This window comes from Hyla sarda, chromosome 1 (assembly GCF_029499605.1).
Source record: "Hyla sarda isolate aHylSar1 chromosome 1, aHylSar1.hap1, whole genome shotgun sequence".
Classification (NCBI taxonomy): Eukaryota; Metazoa; Chordata; class Amphibia; order Anura; family Hylidae; genus Hyla; species Hyla sarda.
Genome location: NC_079189.1, coordinates 238,487,962 through 238,508,632, shown reverse-complemented (window position 1 = coordinate 238,508,632; position 20,671 = coordinate 238,487,962). Strand labels below are relative to the sequence as shown.

The 20,671-nt window shown below is 37.6% G+C and overlaps 1 protein-coding gene across 8 annotated transcripts in view; it reads left to right on the top strand.

Moving 5' to 3' along the window:
- The window catches only part of NRG1 (neuregulin 1), a 155,544-nt gene that overhangs the window by 104,219 nt on the left and 30,654 nt on the right, over positions 1–20,671 (top strand). For all 8 annotated transcript variants that reach the window (XM_056569326.1, XM_056569335.1, XM_056569316.1 and 5 more), the window contains one exon: positions 16,153–16,273. In XM_056569326.1, the coding sequence (XP_056425301.1) occupies positions 16,153–16,273 (121 nt within the window). The remainder of the gene's footprint in view (positions 1–16,152; positions 16,274–20,671) is intronic.

The window sequence follows — 20,671 nt, the reverse complement described above, 5'->3', positions numbered from 1 at the left end:
ATAACACAAATGGCTAAAAGTAATAATGCTGGCTATGATCGAATGGTGCCAAAATATGCACTACATTGCAGCTTGCTATGTATATGCTGCAACTACTATGGCAGAGTTTTCTAGGCATGCCCCATGACCTGTGTAAAGGTTATTGTACAGGGAGGGGAAGACTGAGCCATATTGTGAATGGTCTGTGAATTATTATCTATCTACTAATGTGACTTTCACTGTAACTCTGTCCGTAATGACTCTGCTGGAAAGTTTCCTCTACTGATCAGGAAGTGTTAGGCTATTATTAGGCTTAGTGGCCAGAAAACTGTAAAATTTCTGGATTATTTTTATAATAATCATAGTAAAATGCAAAACTAGGAAACAGAAAACTTTACAAAAAATATATATTCTTATAAAATATATCTAATATTAAACTTGTTTTAAACAATAGTCTCTTTTCGGACACATTACCTTTTTGTAGTTGTTTTATTGTTTATTAAGCTTTGTTTTTGCCATACCTTCTTATCATAGCTATAATATTAGCCTTTTGTAGCAAATATTTCTGGTTGCTTCTCAGTACATTTCTCCAACCCTACTTCTGCCAGATGTACATCCTTTCCATATGACTTGTACAGACTAAGCTTTCTTTACATTAGGGGACTTCTGTTGTTTAGCCACTTAGGCTAATTAAGTCATCATTAAAGATAAAACTGTTCCACTTCCTTCTGGTCTGTAGGTGACATTGATGGAGTGCCTCTCCGTGGCCATGATGGCACACAATTGAATCATGAAATTAGGCCAGTTGTTAATGCCCAGATACCGATTAAGTGAACAGCTTGCTATTTGCTGGTGAATAATTTGACTTTCATGTAAATTATGTAGCAGTTTTCTATTAAATTGTGTTTAGCAGCTGCAGCATAACAAAAATCCAGATTAAGATTTTCACCTAATACAGTAGCTATCTTAGAGTGCTCTGTCTGAAAATATGTATCTTCCTCATAAAAGGGATTCCATTGTTCATGTTGTTCTTGAGGATTATGGATATTAAAATAAGAGTTCTCAAAGGGGTTGTTTAACAAAAACTTATTAACCAGCAGATCGGTGGGGGTCCAACCAATCTGACTTCTTCCAATCCCAAAAGATGGTACAAAGCCCTCTGTTTAAGCATGGCTTCGAGCTTTAAAGATAATGAATGGCGCATTTGCCAACCAGGTATGCTGCCACCTCATTTACTCAAGGACATTTGACCCCCATGATCTGCTAGTTAGTCCCTATATGGTAAGTTAACACCTGACAGATTATTATTATTATCTTTTCAACAGAAGGACTGTCCCTTGAATGGGGCTTTTAGACTTTCATGTACATGCGGCACAAACAACTCTATTCTGGTGTGCAGAACTGATTTTCCTTTGCATAAATTTCGAAAACAGATCTGCCCCATATGTATATACCCAAATACCAAGAAGGCACAACAGTCAATATTTATAGCCATCTCATTTTGTTGGAATCAACTAACCGGCAATTCTTTATGCAGTATTACTAACAATTGTACTCATGGCATCTGTATTATCAACGACATTATATCAGTCCATACTGTGGACCAAACTATAAAAATGAATTGTAACATTATTGAAAACAAGATCAATAATGTATTTTTAAAATACAAAGAACCAATTCTACAAAATGTAAAAATGTACCTGTTTACACCAGTTTTGGCCCTTTTTTCATTTTCCCAATGGGGGAACTTTTTTCCGTTGGATTGTTACTGTGATAATGCATTAAGAACACTTCTGGATTATAGATTTAACCAAGAAGCCTTTTAGTGAAGACATAAATAAGATTTGTAGTAGAGGAGAAAAATAAGTCATTTTAACTAAGAGCAGTGATTTCATCAAAGAAAAAAGATGGGGTCAGTCTGGTCACCCGGGCTGTAGCGCAAAACAGCAGTGGGCGCCAGGCTTTCTTTTATTGATCTGTGGGGCAAGGTTGCAGCTATAGGCCATCTTATCACTTAAACACATTGGCCCAGATTTACTAAGATTGTCTGGTTTTCAAAATCACGCCATACTAAGGTTTTCATTTCTCATCCGGCTACATGTATTATCTTCTGATTTCTGCTTTGTGTATTTGGCTGTTTTTTGTCATGCATCTCTGTGCGCCTACTTGTGTCAATGTACGCCACTTTGCACCAGACTGCGCACATCACAACACTCATGTAAAAACAGACCAATTTTAAAGTTTGTTAGAAAGTGCATACCCCTTGCACTTCTGTTGCGCCATTTTGAGACTATTTGTGCCCAAAACTGTAGGAAACCCAGTAAATATCTCAGTAAGAGGAACTGAGATCGCAGTCGACAAGAATGGATAAAGTTAGGGAACTTACCTGGTCAAGAAATTAACTCTAGGTGGTAGAAGAATGAAATATGTATTCCATAAAAAGAGACACGTTTTGAATCTGTACTGAATTCTTCATCAAGCACTTGCCCAGGTGACCCTATCTGGCGGCCCCCCTTCCCATTGGCTTAGCTTTCTGCCTATTGATTACAGGAAACAGGCTCCATTATAGTCTATGGAGCCCATCTCCTGCATTAATTGCTATAACTAACAATCAGAGGTGGTCTCAGCACTGAGACCCTGAACAATCTTAACTTCGTAACTCTTGACATGTCTGAGTTTTAAAGGGGTTATCCATGAAAAAACTTTTTTTTATATATCAACTGGCTCCAGAAAGTTAAACAGATTTGTAAATTACTTCTATTAAAAAATCTAAATCCTTTCAGTACCTATGAGCTTCTGAAGTTTATGTTGTTCTTTTCTGTCTAAGTGCTCTCTGATGACATGTGTCTCGGGAACCGCCCAGATTAGAAGAGGTTTGCTATGGGAATTTGCTTCTAAACTGGGCAGTTCCCGAGACACGTGTCATCAGAGATTACTTAGACAGAAAAGAACAACCTTAAGTTCAGAAGCTCATAAGTACTGAAAGGATTATGATTTTTTAATAGAAGTAATTTACAAATCTGTTTAACTTTCTGGAGCCAGTTGATATATATATATATATATATATATATATATATATATATATATATATAAGTTTTTTTCCTGGAATACCCCTTTAATGACAGTAACGCTTTAAAGCGAGTACAAAAGTGTAAGAGAATAGGGGAAACATTTTTCTTTGCACCCTTCCCTCAGAAACTGTTCACACCTGGAAATACACAATATTACACTGTACATATTAAGTGGTTATTTCTCCATGCATTAACATTTAATACCGTCCTTGCATCGTTTGTTTTCAATCATAGTTTTCAAGGATTTCAGCATTGATTCAGATGCCCTTAATATAGAGGAAAAAGCACAATGTCAGCTATAATGGATTGTAATAAAATACACCAAATAAAGCCAAAGCCGAGTCTATTTTTGTCTTGCCTTCACCAGCACAATGCATTGTGACCTTGATGCTGTTAGAAGATGTTTCGTTCAGTGAAACAGAAAGAATGCAGTAGGTCATATTTGACCAGAGATTACATCACAAATGCAATTTTTTTATTTATTTTTTTACTGAAATGTATGTATTTGTGTTCCAGATATGTCTCAGTATACTATCATAAAAGTCTTTTTTTTTTTTTTCAGTCTCAGGCATGATTTTATTGCCAGATTTCCGCTCTCTTGTGTACTCATTATCGCACAATCCCAATGTATTGTACTGATTATTGCACTTTAGGGAGGACGTTATAAGGTTTAGGGCACATTTGGTCTAACTTTGTCTACTTTTATTGGGAAAGTAAGGGTTGGAATGTAATGTTGTTTTCTTAATGGGACTTTATAGAAGTTTAATAGAGTTTAAAAAGATTGAATATCGGGAAAATTGGCCCATACGATTTTGTAATTTGGTGACTAGAGCCCTCATGTACCAATCAAATGTACCCATATCAGCCAAATAATCGGGAAAATGAAAACTGTCTTCTCGTCTGTCTGTTTTAAAAGGGTATTCTAGTGAATAACATTATTTTTTTTTCATATCAACTGGCTCCATAAAGTTAAACAGATTTGTAAATTATTTCTATTAAAAAATCTTAATCCTACCAGTACTTATCAGCTGCTGATGTTGAGATGTTCTTTTCTGTTTGACAACAGTGCTCTCTGCTGACACCTCTGTTTGTCTCAGGAACTATCACAAACCTGTACTGCTCTGGACAGTTCCTGAGACAGACAGAGGTGTCAGCAGAGAGCACTGTTGTCAGACAGAAAAGAACAACTCATCTTCAGCAGCTGATAAGTACTGGTAGGATTAAGATTTTTTTAATAGAAGAAATTTACAAATTTGTTTAACTTTCTGGAGCCAGCTGATATGAAAAAAAAAATAGTTTTTCACTGGAATACCCCTTTAAGATACAAAACAGCTTTTTATCTGAGTTTTGATATATCAGCCCCATTTTTTGAGCAGTGTTGTCCTTACGCTACTTAATAAGGGTGCTTTCTCATAGCACCAGATGTTATTTCTCTCTATATTTAAACAACCATACTTGAAGAATGCATTAAGCTTTAAGACTTAACACCTGTGTGCCTCCAGTTGTTGCAAAAACTACAACTTCCAGCATGCCCGGACAGCCTTTGGCTGTCCGGGCATGCTGAAAGTTATAGTCTTGCAACAGCCGGAGGCACACTGGTTGGGAAACACTGCTCTAGACTGATAACAGTAACATGAGAACAGAGTGACATAGTGTGCACATGGGTCATCCTATCGTGGTGAAACATCTTATTATGTAGAACTCAATAAGTCTTTGATTCCTGAGTCATAGGGTTCCTTGCTGGAAAAAGACTTATTAATAAAGTGTTTTGTTTGTTCAGGTTTTTTTGTGAGTGAATCTCTATTATAGAATCAAACAGTGGTAAAGACAGATGAATAGATAGCGCATTTCTTGGTATGAATGTGGTCCTGTATCGCTTTGACACCATGAGTATGCTATGTTCCCAGCCTATGGTTGGGTTTCACTTCCTTGCTGAGAACGTCTGGATCTACTTAAGTGGTATTGCTCACAAACATGAAATACTTCCAATCTTCCGCTGATGTGTGGAGATGAAAAGGAGATCTTGAGATATTCCAAGCTTGGATGGAGGCCTAGCATGTCAATCTATAAACAACCAACTTCTGGTCTCCGAATACCTTCATGGCTCAGCAGAAGTGGAACAGTTCCTGTAACCCTAGTGAGAATTAGGGCGCGTGCAGCTTGCAACAACTGATATATGTATAATTTGTATCAATAATGTGCACGTAACAATATTCCTCTTTTCTAGCTACAATCTGCAGGTTTCTGGTGCTCAGCTTGTAAAGTCATGAGCGTCTTAAGTCTATATCCATTCTTCTTACCAGCTGATATTTTGTCATCAAGGCATTACTATAAATTACATCACCATAATCTCTATATCTGCTTCCTCACATGACCTCAGGATCCCGTTCCTTGCTGTCTTGAGAAAATGACCCCTGGAAGACCTTATCCAGTGCTGAAGAGCATTGTTGTGATTAGATGGGTTTGGGCTATGTCACACTTACAGAGCTGGAGAAAATACAGCACTATACAAGGGGAAGGCCAACAAATTAGATAGAGATATAGAACGATAGGTTACATAGATAGCTAACAATAATTCTTTATTTTATATAGTGCACACATAATCCGCTGTGCTGTATGCTTAAATTGGTCCCTGTCTCCACTGGGGCTTACAGTCTAAATTTACCTATCAGTATATTTTAGAGTACTGGAAGAAACGGAAGTACCTCGAGAAAACACACATGCAGACATGAGGAGAACATACAAACTCACTGCAGATGTTGCCCTTGGTGAGATTTTAAACTAGTATGCCAGTGCTGCAAAGCAAAAGTGTTAACCACTGAGCGATAGATAGGTTGATAGATAGACAGACTAGATATATATACTGTATATATAGACAGACTAGATATATATACTGTATATATATATATATATATATATATATATATATATATATATGAGATAGATAGAATAGAAGATAGATAGATATATACAATACAAAATACATGCAAAAAAGAAATAGATAGATAGATATAATAGATGGATAAATAAATATATCAAAGAGGAAAGCAGCACTCCACGTAGTGTGAACAGGTGCCTCCAGCTAGGGTCCCGGTCCAGGATCCTACATACCTATTCCAAGGAAAATGCAGTGGCACTCCAGTAGTGAAAAAAATGAAACTATTTATTCATCCCAAATGTGTAGTCGCTCTCTACACATTTGGGATGAATAAATAGTTTCATTTTTTTCACTACTGGCGTGCCACTGGATAAATAAATAGATAGATAGATACTATAGATAGATATGTTCAATAGATAAATAGATAGATAGATATGTATAATACTATAGATAGATAGATATGTATAACACTATAGATAGATACAATAAAAAGATACAATAGAAAATGGATAAATAAAATAGATATGTATGATACTTAGATATGTACAATAGATGGATAAATAGATAGATACTATACAGAGATAGAAAAGAAAGTAGATAGATTAATAAATACATAAATAAATAGATACAATGAAAGATAGATACTATAGATAGATATAGATAATAGATAGATACATACATACATACTATACATAGCTACATTAGAAAATAGATTAATAAATAAATACAACAGATATGTACGATACTACAGATTGATAGATAGATAGACAGACAGATAGATAGATAGATAGATAGATAGATATCTATGCAAAAAAAAAAAAGGTGCTGCAGCACTGCAACAGGTAAAGGTGAATGGAATTTATTGACCTGACATCAAAGCGACGTTTCAGCTGCCCGATTGCAGCCTTTCTCACTCTTGGATCCAGGCAGCACAACATCTTGGGCTGGCCCTGCCTGAAAGCATAATGCATAATGGGCATGGAAAAGGTTAAACAGGCTGTTCCTCCCTATGGGTGTGTTCACACTGCAGAATCTCTGCTCGCTGATTTTGTCTTGTGGCCGCCGCCGAAAATACTTCGGCGCTAGGGCCGCTGGGCACTGAGCCATCACCATTGAGGGCTATGCAGTGCTCGCGGAATCCATGCAAAGAATGAACATGTTCTTTCTTTTCGTTGAACAATTTCAGCTGCAGAATTGTCCGACGCTGAAATTCCGCAGTGTGAACGGGTCTCGCGGAGACCGATTCACACTAATGTTAAGTTCACACCGCAGAATTCCGCTTGCGGAATTCTTCCTGTGGAATTCCGCGGGAATTCTGTAGTGTGAACGTACCCTATGGAGTTAGTTAGGACATAAAGTGAGAACCTATAACTTTTTACTTTCGTTTATGTCATAGTGGAATAGTGTTGACAAGTGCTCTTTAGGAACATACATTGTAACATGTCCCAGCAACTACACAGTACTAACAATGAGAATTTATCATTTTACCTTGAATGTTCCTGTTAAATCTGGATTTAGTTGGAGCTAAAGACTATAGTTATTTAACCTGTTCACAACCTACAATCTGTCAACGGAAGAAAATGGCTTTGATCTCCACCTAAGACTTTGTTAACTGATCTGGCTTTCATTACATTGGTCCTTATCACTAAAATGTATGCACAGTTGTGAGACAAGGTCCACTAGTCATAAAATGCTGTCAGAATATATTGATATATATGTCTTGCTTGGTTTAGCACTTTTTCCTGCATATGTAGACTGTCATACTTATCAAATTGTATCAGCATGCAGCGCCATCTAGAGAAAGTGTAAAATCCTGCGTTATGTCTGCTTAAATCTAGAATTGGAAAGATATAGCAAAGAATAAGCCTAAATTTCACACCAGATTATGAGGCATTTTATGTATAGAATTACATATATTACATAAATATCTGACATCATTTGTCCTTATTAAATAGATGTGTAGGGTTTATACTAGAAGGCATTCTTTGGTTTTATGTACCTGCTTTGTCAGGGAAAGTAAAGATAAGCATCACATTACCTAATCTGTATATGCCAGGAAATGATGTGCTTTCCTCATTCTGCAATATATAGTCTTGTAAAGCTCACTCATACCTGCCAAGCTGATGCTGCCAAGGAATGCATGAGCTTTTATGATAACAATGCAGTATCTCTAGAAGGACGGCTTGAGACTTACAATTTGCTCAGGAAATCCTGCGATAAAGATTTGGCTAATCTATACTCACAGAAGCTAGTGCAGATGTCAAACCTGTCCAACCAGACTCGAAATTTAGTAAATACATTTTCTGCTAAAATGTCCCAGTTTTATGTGGCATTCTCTTTTGCCATATTTTGGGTTAAAGTTTCATTTATGAGATTTAGTGGAAGCTTATTCATTTACCAAATAGGTTTTGTAATAGTTGTAATTAATAGGGTTATCTCAAGGGTTTTATATGTTCTATAACTCCTATAAATGTCCCATACTTGAGACCCTTTTGCTTTCTTGATCAGTCAATCGGATCACTTATTTTATTTTTTAAAAGGCCTCTGAAAAATAAAAGAATCGGTTTTATGGGCAACTGGCCAACTTTTCCTCTGCACAGGTTTCGATAAATCCATTCAGACCGTTAAAGTAAATGGACCCATCATAGAATATGTTGCCATCCCTTATTTTTCTGAGATGTAAATGTATACCAAGGACACACTGTTTTAACACAGTGTTAACTTGATTTTGATGAGACTACCCCTTCCATAGAGCAGGTTCCCAATCTAAACATCGATTTGTTGACAGTCTTGGCTTTACTGTGTCTTTATGACTTAGGGTGCCGTCCCATATACCCACTGATCTGGCTCAGATGTCTTCCGGCGCTGTAGAAAAGTGCCAGAGGAAAACTGATCATTAAGTTGATCTCATTCATTTGAACAGGAGAGTTGAGATAAATCAGGTGTCTCAATTAGGATGCCGGAATGGGGGACACATCTTTCTACCGTCTGGCCTGTAGAAATAACTTGGCGTCTGACCATGCCACAACTGATGCACTTTGCCAGGAATTGTGGCCGGTGGACTGGTTCAGTACTGAGCTAGATCGCGAAACCTATTTGACAGCACACTTATATGGAATGAAAACACTAAAGAGAAAATGTAATACTTTCTTTACACAGTGATCCTAATAACTGTTCTTTCTGCTCTCAAAAATGTAGAACACTTTTTGTAACATGACCAGCTCTTAATAGACATCTATTCCCAAATTAACTGTATTTAGAAGCTGCTTACACATCATCTGGAAACTGAAATACAGTACATCAATAAGTCAGTACTTGGCACAATATATGCTTTACACCTTAACCCCTTCCCGACCTATGACATACCTGTACGTCATGGGTGGCAAGGTGTTCCCGACCCATGACATACAGGTACGTCATGGATATTACTGCCGCTACTCGCGGCACCCCGCAGCGCCCGGAAAGATGGTGGCTATCACTGATAGCCAGCCATCTTACCGTGCGACCACGGGGGGTTTCGTCCCCCACCCCCCCCAGCGATCGTTGCTATCAGCTGGTCAAATCTGACTAGCTGATAGCAGCGTTTCGCTATGAAAATACTTAGCAGCGCGGTGTGTGAGTCCGGATCACGGGGATCGGGACACACACCGCTCTGCTAAGTGTCCCTGACCCGTCCCCCGGCGTCACTTACCCGTCGGAGCGGTGTCCCGAGCGGTCCCGGCGTCCTCCGTGCGGTCCCGGCGTCCTCCAGGCGGTCCCGGCGGCGCTGCGTCCCGGAGGTGAGTTTCCGGCAGCAGTGCAGCATCTTCATTGGCAGCAGTGAGATCGCCGTAAAGCGATCTCACTGCTGCCTCTGAGAGTTTCAAAACTGCAACTCCCAGCATGCCCAGACAGCCTTTGGCTTTCTGGGCATGCTGGGAGTTGTAGTTTTGCAACATCTGGAGGTCCACAGTTTGGAGACCACTGTATAATGGTCTCCAATCTGTGCTCTTCCAGATGTTGCAAAACTACAAATCTCAGCATGCTCAGTCTGTCCAGGCATGCTGGGAGTTGTAGTTCTCTAACATCTGGAAGAGCACAGATTGGAGACCATTATACAGTGGTCTCCAAACTGTGGACCTCCAGATGTTGCAAAACTACAACTCCCAGCATGCCCAGACTGCCCAAGCATGCTGGAAGTTGTAGTTCGGCAACATCTGATCCTTCAGATATTGCCGAACTACAACTTCCAGCATGCCTTGGCAGTCTGGGCATGCTGGGAGTTGTAGTTTTGCAACATCTGGAGGCACACTAGTTGGGAAACATTGTCCGTTTCCTACCTCAGTGCCTCCAGCTGTTGCAATTGTTGCAAAACTATAACTCCCAGCATGCACTGACAGACCATGCATGCTGGGAGTTGTAGTTTTGCAACAGCTGGAGGCACACTGGTTTGGAAACACTAAGTTTGGTTGCAACACTTGAAAGTTTATTACTTAACTTAGTGTTTCCAAACCAGTGTTCCTCCAGCTGTTGCAAAACTACAACTCCCAGCATGCACGGACAGCCAAAGGGCATGCTCGGAGTTTGCAACAGCTGGATGTTTGCCCCCTCCCCCCAATGTGAATGTACAGGGTACACTCACATGGGCGGAGGTTTACAGTGAGTGCTGGAAGTTTGAGATGGCGCAAATTTTGCGCTGCAGCTCAAACTTCCAGCGGCAAACTTGCTGTGAACCTCTGCCCATGTGACTGTACCCTAAAAACACTACACTACACTGACACTAACCTAAAATAAAAAGTAAAAAACACTACATATACACATACCCCTACACAGCCCCCCTCCCCCCAAAAAATGAAAAACGTCTGGTACGCTACTGTTTCCAAAACGGAGCCTCCAGCTGTTGCAAAATAATAACTCCCAGTATTGCCGGACAGCCATTGACTGTCCAGGCATGCTGGGAGTTTTGCAACAGCTGGAGGCACCCTGTTTGGGAATCACTGGCGTAGAATACCCCTATGTCCACCCCTATGCAAATCCCTAATTCAGGCCTCAAATGCGCATGGCGCTCTCTCACTTTGGAGCCCTGTCGTATTTCAGGGCAACAGTTTTGGGACACATATGGCGTATCGCCGTACTCGGGAGAAATTGCCTTACAAATTTTGGGGGGCTTTTTCTTCTTTAACCCCTTATGAAAAGGTGAAGTTGGGGTCTACACCAGCATGTTAGTGTAAAAAAATAATTTTTTTACACTGACATGCTGGTGTTGCCCTATACTTTTCATTTTCACAAGAGGTAAAAGGGAAAAAAGACCCTCTAAATTTGTAACGCAATTTCTCCTGAGTACGGCGATACCCCATATGTGGGTGCAAAGTGCTCTGAGGGCGCACAACAAGGCCCAGAAGGGAGAGTGCACCATGTACATTTGAGGCGATTTGCACAGGGGTGGCTGATTGTTACAGCAGTTCTGACAAACGCAAAACAATAAATATCCATATGTGACCCCATTTTGGAAACTACACCCCTCACGGAATGTAATAAGGGGTGCAGTGAGCATTTACACCCCACTGGTGTATGACAGATTTTTGGAACAGTGGTCTGTGAAAATGAAAAATAAAATTTTTGATTTGCACAGTCCACCGTTTCAAATATCTGTCAAACGCCAGTGGGGTGTAAATACTCACTGCACCCCTTATTACATTCCATGAGGGGTATAGTTTCCAAAATGGGGTCACATGTGGGGGGGTCCACTGTTCTGGCACCATAGGGGCTTCCTAAATGGGACATGCCCCCCAAAAACCCTTTCAGAAAAACTCACTCTCCAAAATCCCATTGTCGCTCCTTCCCTTCTGAGCCCTCTACTGCGCCCACCGAACATTTTACATACGCATATGAGGTATTTCCTTACTCGAGAGAAATTGGGTTACAAATTTTAGGGTGATTTATCTCCTTTACCCCTTGTAAAAATTAAAAAATTGGGTCTACAAGAAAATGCGAGTGTAAAAAATGAAGATTTAGAATTTTCTCCTTCACTTTGCTGCTATTCCTGTGAAACACCTAAAGGGTTAAAACACTTACTGAATGTCATTTTGAATACTTTGGGGGGTGCAGTTTTTATAATGGGGTCATTTATGGGGTATTTCTAATATGAAGATCCTTAAAATCCACTTCCAACCTGAACTGGGCCCTGAAAAATTACGATTTTGAAAATCTTGAGAAAAATTTTAAAATTGCTGCGGAACTTTGAAGCCCTCTGATGTCTTCCAAAAGTAAAAAACTTGTCAATTTTTTAATGCAAACACAAAGTAGACATATTGTATATGTGAATCAATATGTAATTTATTTGGAATATCCATTTTCCTTTCAAGCAGAGACTTTCAAAGTTAGAAAAATGCTAAATTTTCAAAATTTTCATGAAATTTTTAGATTTTTTACCAAGAAAGGATACAAATATCAGTGAAATTTTACCGATAAAATAAAGTAGAATATGTCACGAAAAAACAATCTCGGAATCAGAATGATAAGTAAAAGCATTCCAAAGTTATTAATGTTTAAAGTGACAGTGGTCAGATTTTCAAAAAATGCCCAGGTCATGAAGGTGAAAATGGGCTGGGTCATGAAGGGGTTAAAAATGATACCCTAGGAGATATAACCCCTATCCTCCAGTAGGCACTTAACTTTGATCAAGGGTTGAGCAGAAGTTCTACGGGACCGGGATGTATGTAGCTGCTTCAGGTAATATGGCTAACTTTATTGTAAGCTATTTAATATAATTCTTCATGTTATTTTAACAGGAAAACATAGTTTGAAATGCTATGGTATTTGGTATGCTATCTCTAAATACAATAAAGACTGTGTTTTATTCTTCTTGGACGTGCTTCCAGGAAGTACATTGTCTAATTTTATCTCTTCAGTGTTTGTCATGTAGATACATTATCGGAGGCTTGTGCTATGCATAGTCCCCGGGAAGCTAGAAAGAATGGTTCCAAGCAGAATATACTTTAGGGGTGAAAATTCACATATAACACATAGATATAGTTGTCTTAGTTTAAGTGTGATTGTTAACAGAGAAGTGCTTGATAATAACTTCACAAATAGTGTTACCAGGATGAAGATGTGAGAAAAAACTTCTCATGATAAAAGTGAAGAAAAATGATTTCATTATTTTTGAAGAAAATTAGATTACAGATTTCTTGTACCATGTTTACATTTATGTTCTGGCTGTTTGTAAAGTCAAGCAATTATTAATATAATTGAGCCTAGTTTGTCATTTGGCACACTTAAGGCCATGGTCACAAACCATAAAATTGGCAACTTTTTTAGCCATTCATATCTTAAAAATTGTTGTGTTTTTTTTATGTCAGATGTAAATGACCACAAAGCAAATAGTGGACATTTTTTTTTAATGATGTGTGAATATTGTCTAATAGTGATATCATGTTATCTGTAGCTCTGCTACATCTGGATGTTGAGTTACTGCAGGGCTTGTTCTGTTTTTTAAATAACTTTCTATGTTTTTATCAAAATACCAAAATCAGGGTCATTGCTTAACCAGTAAATAATTTTCAATCTTTTTTTTTGCCTAATATTTTCCGCAAATAATTTGTGAAAATATTTTTCGGAACATAATTATAGAATAGTGCTGTCCTTTTCCCATGACAGTTTCATTTTGGGTTACATAAGGCATTATATGTTAACTGTATATAAATTCCAACTTGTGTTTTAGAAAATCTCTTTTTATGTACTAATTTTATATACTTTTAGTGTAGGTTTGTATTGTTTTCCAATAGTGATATCATGTGTTATCTGTAGCTCTGCTACATCTGGATGCTGAGTTACTGGAGTGCTTGGAAGATTTATACAGGATATGGCCAAGTTAGTCAATCAAATCAAAATATTCACAACATTGTCAAGTTTAACTGAGTATAAATCAGTGGAGTTGCAACATATCAGGTCAAGGCATTGGGACATTTCACATGTCACATGGGTATCACAGCATGTTCTCATCCATGGCAGCTTGGAAAAACAGATGTAGCCCATCACTACTCACTCTTCAATATAGGCCAAGAGCTGTGGTGAATCCTGCTTTGAAACTAGTCAGCAATCGGCTGTCTTTAGTGCTGGCAATCCATTTGCTGTGTGACTTAAATTTTTCACATTTGTTTGGAATAAAAAACTTGGAAGTGGTGTATGGGAAACTCGGCTAGTCTCGTGGGGCATTACAGAGTAACTATAAAGAGCATCCATATGACAAAAGTCTTTTTGGAAGTGAAAAGTACCTAGTAAAACAAAATGAGTTGTGGACCTTGAAAGGGCATTGCTGTCCTATCATTAGTTTTTGTACTCAAATACAACGCTGAAATACAACTTTGGTGATACAAGGTGATACCAACTTACAATTGAACATTGTTTGTAGTGCAGTAATCTTCTTGCATGGCTTACTGGTTAGGCCTCGTTCACATTGCCGTCGGACTCCACTATTCAGTTTCTGGCGGCAATCTGGCCAGAAGGACAGGAGTTTAGCGGAGAAATAAATAGTGCAAGCACTATTTTTTACTCCACTAAATTCCTGTAAAATTACCGGATTACCAAGTGAATGGGGTCTGTAGGGATCCTATTGTAGGCGTCACGTTTCAGAGTCCAATCGACTCGAAAGAAGAAGAAAAAAGAGTCGATCAGACCCTTAACGGGTCAGATGCGAATGGCAATGTGAACCTAGCTTTAATGATCTCAGACCACTACTGATTTCTAAAACTATAGAGCATCAAACTCACCTTTTACTCTGTTGAGATATTTTCAATATATTAGCAATCTTCAAAGACACATTCAAAAGAAAGGATTGTGCCTTGTTTAGAATGTTATATTATGAATTTTCTATTACTGAAGTGTTTTAGTACCAAAGAAGTTCAAGTTTTAGTGCCACAGACGCATTACCATCAATAATGTTCAAAACTTGTAGACTCAGTCATGGCCAAACGTTTTGAGACCGACACAAAGTTTGCAGTGTCCGCGATTTTACATCTTATACTCAGATTTTTGGGTGGTATACTGAAGTACAATAATAAGTATTTCATGAGTTATTCGACTTTTATTGACAAATACATCAGTTTATGCAAAGAATCAATATTTACAGTGTGGACCCTTCTTTTTCAAGACTTTTTCAATTCACACTGGCATGCTGGATATCAGCTCCTGGGTCAAATCCTGATTGATTTAAATAAATAATAATAATAATAATAAAAAAACATAGGGGGACATTTATCATTGTTTGCTTTGGTAAGCAAGTTCTGAAGGCTTTTTATTTTTTATTTTATTTTTATTTTTTTGCTTTAGTTCTGCTTATGTGCTGCATATTTATCATACTATCTAAATTTAGAGCACATAAGCAAAACAAGTCACAGCTGAGACTTTGGTGAGACTTTTCTGCCACTTTTAAAATTTGCTCACGTACAGGAGTGTACTCCGTGTCAGACCTGGAGCATACTTGCAACTTTTTGTAAGGAGTTTGTAACTTTATTTTGCCTTCGTGCGACTTTCGCACATTATAAATTTGTGACCACTGCAAAGTGAAAACTGAAATGGGCTTAGGTTAGGCTGTTTGTAACTTTTTGCTTACCCACAAAAGTTGCACAATAAAGTGCATAGTTCTCAATAAAGAGAACATGTCAGTTTTATCATAAAGTGCACTGTGTAAAATTAATCCGATCAAAAGATGCAAAATTCTTGAGCTTTTTTTTTTTTCAATCCCCCAACCCAAAAAAATAAAAAATATATAATAATAATGTTTTATTGTAGTCATACATTTATGGTAAAATGAAACAATTGGTTATGAAAAAAAAAAACTCATATGGCTTTATGAAATGAAAAATAAAAGAGTTATGGCTTTTAAAAGACGAAGGGAAAAAAATGAAAACAATAAAATTTAAATTGACTATGAAAGCCAAACAGTAAAACAATGGGGGAGATTCATCAAAACTTGTACAGAGGAAAAGTTGACCAATTGTCCATAGCAACCAATCTGATTGCTACTTTCATTTTTGAAAAGGCCTCTGAAAAATAAAAGAAGCAATATGATTGGTTGGTATGGGCAACTGGTCAACTTTTCCTCAGCTCAGGCCTTGATGAATCTCCTCCAATGTCTGTTGTGAAATTACGTGGTTGGTATACACATCAAAGTAACATTAAGTAACATGTTTAACAGTATGAATGTGTCAATGAATTTAACCTTCTTTTTTCCTTTCTTTACAGCCTCGCCAGTTGGACATCTAACAAAATGTTCAGAAAAAGAGAAGACATACTGTGTAAATGGTGGTGAATGTTATGTGATCAATGGAATTACAAGCAGTCCCGCGAAAAAATACATGTGCAAGTAAGACTACATACAATATACTTTTTCTTGTGAATCTTTTATTTCCAAGGTAACATTCAGCCATGAGCATTATGTTATAGATATCATGCTCAATACAACTTCTGAGCCATATTTTATGGAGCCTTTAATATTCCACGATACATTACACCAAGATATGGTCCTACAGTGGGGATCAAAAGTTTGGGCACCCCAGGTAAAAAAAAATTATTAATTTGCATAAAGAAGCCAAGGAAAGATGGAAAAATCTCCAAAAGGCATCAAATTACAGATTAGACATTCTTGTAATATGTCAACAAAAGTTAGATTTTATTTCCATCTTTTACACTTTCAAAATAGCAGACAAAAATGGTGTCTGCAAAAGTTTGGACACCCTGCAGAATTTATAGCATGCACTGCCCCCTTTGCAAAGCTGAGACCTGCCAGTGTCATTGATTGTTCTCAATCATCATCTGGGAAGACCAGGTGATGTCAATCTCAAAGGTTTAAAATGCCCAGACTTATCTGACCTTGCCCCAACAATCAGCACCATGGGTTCTTCTAAGCAGTTGTCTAGAAATCTGAAACTGAAAATAGTTGACAAAGCTGGAGAAGGCTATAAGAAGATAGCAAAACGTTTTCAGATGTCAATATCCTCTGTTCGGAATGTAATTAAGAAATGGCAGTCATCAGGAACAGTTGAAGTTAAGGCAAGATCTGGAAGACCAAGAAAAATATCAGACAGAACAGCTCGCAGGATTGTAAGAAAAACAATTCAAAACCCACGTTTCACTGCACAATCCCTCCAGAAAGATCTGGCAGACACTGGAGTTGTGGTACACTATTCCACTATAAAGAGACAAATATGGTCTTCATGGAAGAGTCATCAGAAGAAAACCTCTTCTACGTCCTCACCACAAAAATCAGCGTTTGAACTTTTCAAATGAACATATAGACAAGCCTGATGCATTTTGGAAACAAGTTCTGTGGACCGATGAAGTTAAAACTGAACTTTTTGGCCGGAATGAGCAAAGGTAAGTTTGGAGAAGAAGGGGAACAGAATTTAATGAAAAGAACCTCTGTCCAGCTGTTGAGCATGGGGGTGGATCAATCATGCTTTGGGGTTGTATTGCAGCCAGTGGCACAGGGAACATCTCACGGGAAGAAGGAAAAATGGATTTAATAAAATTTCTGCAAATTTTGGATGCTAACTTGATGCCATCTGTGAAAAAGCTGAAGTTAAAGAGAGGATGGCTTCTACAAATGGATAATGATCCTAAACACACCTCGAAATCCACGGGGGATTACATCAAGAGGCGTAAACTGAAAGTTTTGCCATGGCCTTCACAATCTCCTGACCTCAACATAATTGAAAATCTATGGATAGACCTTAAAAGAGCAGTGCGTGACAGACAGCCCAGAAATCTCAAAGAACTGGAAGACTTTTGTAAGGAAGAATGGGCAAAGATACCTCAAACAAGAATTGAAAGACTCTTGGCTGGCTACAAAAAGCGTTTACAAGCTGTGATACTTGCCAAAGGGGACAGTACAAGATATTAACTCTGCAGGGTGCCCAAACTTTTGCTGATGCCATTTTCTTGTTTTCTGTTATTTTGAAAGTGTAAATGATGGAAATAAAATCTAACTTTTGTTGACATATTATAAGAATGCCTAATCTGTAATTTGATGCCTTTTGGATATTTTCCCATCTTTCCTTGGCTTCTTTATGCACATTAGTACAACTTTTTACCTAGGGTGCCCAAACTCTTGATCCCCATTGTACATGGTGCGACAAAAAAATGATCCATTAGGTCAGAAATGACACAAATTAGTTCAGTAAGGGCCCTATTACACATGGTGCTTATTAGCTGAATAGGCTGATATTGCCAGGGATCATCTGACAAATTAGCAAATAGCCATTCATTGGCTGAATGCAGCGAAGGACGACTTAAGTGATCTATTGCTAATGCGGCCCTGCTGGTCCAAAAAATGGGCCATGCAATAGGCTTGGTATTGAGCAGATATTGGGCCATGTAATACAGTCCTAAGCTTTCATTATCCATGTATCTATGTGTGAATATCTAAAAAGTCTAAAGAGTATACATTCTAACTGTACAAAGAACAAACAATCAAACACAGTATTTATTTTTACAAAAAAATAGTTTTTCCTTAGGGACATTTACTTATTCATTATTTGTTATAGTGCTATCAAGTCCTCATCTTATCTAATGAAAAACTGGATTATAATTGACATCAATACCAATTTATTAAAAATAATATTCTGTCGATTAATTGAATAACACAAAGAGATCTAAGTGGGTCTTTTTACACAGTGTATCATTGGCTCTGGATGTTATCTTACATTATTTTAATGTTGTTACTATTGAACACAAATGATATGGGTTGCTTGAAAAGCTAAATAATGGATTTTTTTTATGTGCATTGATTGTTGATTTTTTTTATTTTCTAATTCGACTGGGACAATCATAACAGGTAGAATTGGACAGAAGCAACCATATTGTTCTAAAAATATGAACTGGAGTCATTGCTATGCATAACTCAGTTTAATAAATCTCCCCCATTGTTAATGATCTTGTAAATAGAAAAAAAACTTAGCACATCGATTCCATAATACTTACTTTGTTCACAGATTCAAACTGTGGCGTGTGAATATAATCCCTAGAAAGAGTCTTTGATCCAGCAACTAAGAAAGCTGAAATTCAAGTTTTATTGTTATCCCAAACCTTACAAATATAAAAATACCCTTCTGCCACAATAAGCCTCTTAAGTTAACGAGTTTTGAGCTCATGTGCACTCTTAGTCATGAAGAGTGCACACGTGCTCTAAATGTGTTGACCTAAATTGATTATCATGGCAAAAGGGTGATTTTAACTTTCTTTAGTGCTTTATCACAGACTCTTTCTACAGATATTGTGATCTTATTAACCTTATGTAGGCAAAGTTAGAAAAAAATATTTTTAATACTGTAATATAATTGGTTCCTCAGAGTTATAAGGGATACTCCTGAGGATTTTTTATTTTTTTTTCAAATCAACTGGCTTCAGAAATGTATACAGATTTAAAATGACTTCTCTTTAACAATCCTTATCCTTCCAGTACTTATCAGCTTCTGTAGGCTGCAGAGAAAGTTGTGTAGTCCTTGATAATCTGACCACAATGCTCTCTGCTGACACCTCTGTCCGTGTCAGGATCTGTCTAGAGTAATCCCTAGCAAACCTATCCTATGGTTGACCTGGAAAGAACTACACAACTTCCTCTGGAGCATAGAGCAGCTGATAAGTACTGGAAGGATTAAGATTTCTAAATAAAAGAATTTTACAAATTTGTATAACTTTCAGTCATCCGTTGATTTAAAAACATTTTCTTTTCCTCCAGAGTACCCTTTTAACCCTGAAATGATCTGGTTTATTGTTAGTTGCCTCCACTGTATCTCTGGCACATGTCAAAAATCTTGTGATCTCATAATGATGCCACTTATATCTATGATGCCGCCATTTATTTATTTTTTTCATGTTTGACCTTAAATTTCCAAATATTTTCCATTTTACACATGGCTAAGATCTGTAAATTGGATGTGATGACCATTTTATTATAACCACTGAATTATTTGTGGCTGCACATACCTACCAACCATGTCAGCATACAGTAGCTAATTTATAACTAACAACTAAAACACTTTTTCCTAGGTGTAAAACAAGTGATAATTGGCAAATTCTAACACATACCTCTAAAATATTGTAATATAGTAGTCCTTCTAAAGTAACTTAGAACAGAAAACTAATTTTGTTACAATTTTTCCTGTCGACTTTGTATCCATTGTCATGAAAGCATAACAGCTTTACTGTTTGATGTATAGTACATAGCTTATAGTTTATAGTATGATCATTACAGAGCTTCAGGGCAGAAGTTCCCTCCACCTATTGTGTGAGTAAAAAACATCACACGTCCCAGCACTCCATGAGCTGCCCAGTGTGAGGGAAAGGATGGGATAAAAACGAAATAGGTTTTCTATTTTTAATCTCTACTCCAACAGTACTAAAAGGATAGATAACATTAGGCATACTAAAAATAGCATATATTGACAGCAATATCCTACTTTAGTAAAGAAATAGTACCTAGGGTTCTGGAATTTTCCTATGATATTGACAGGATCCTAAGTTCATAGTGCCTTACTTGCATTATTGGCTGGAAGAAAATGTTGGGCATTCTTTTTCATAAATCCTATTGTTGTCTGGAGTTGTGTAGATCAAGCTTCTCCATGAATGCACTTCATATTTACCACCACCTTTACATGTCACCATGGCTTGTGCCTCAGTCAAGCATCACTTTTCGTATTGCATGTAAGAAGTCTGTGTTACTCTTTTGAAAAGTGAAGCTTTTTTCTACCATGTCCTACAGGAG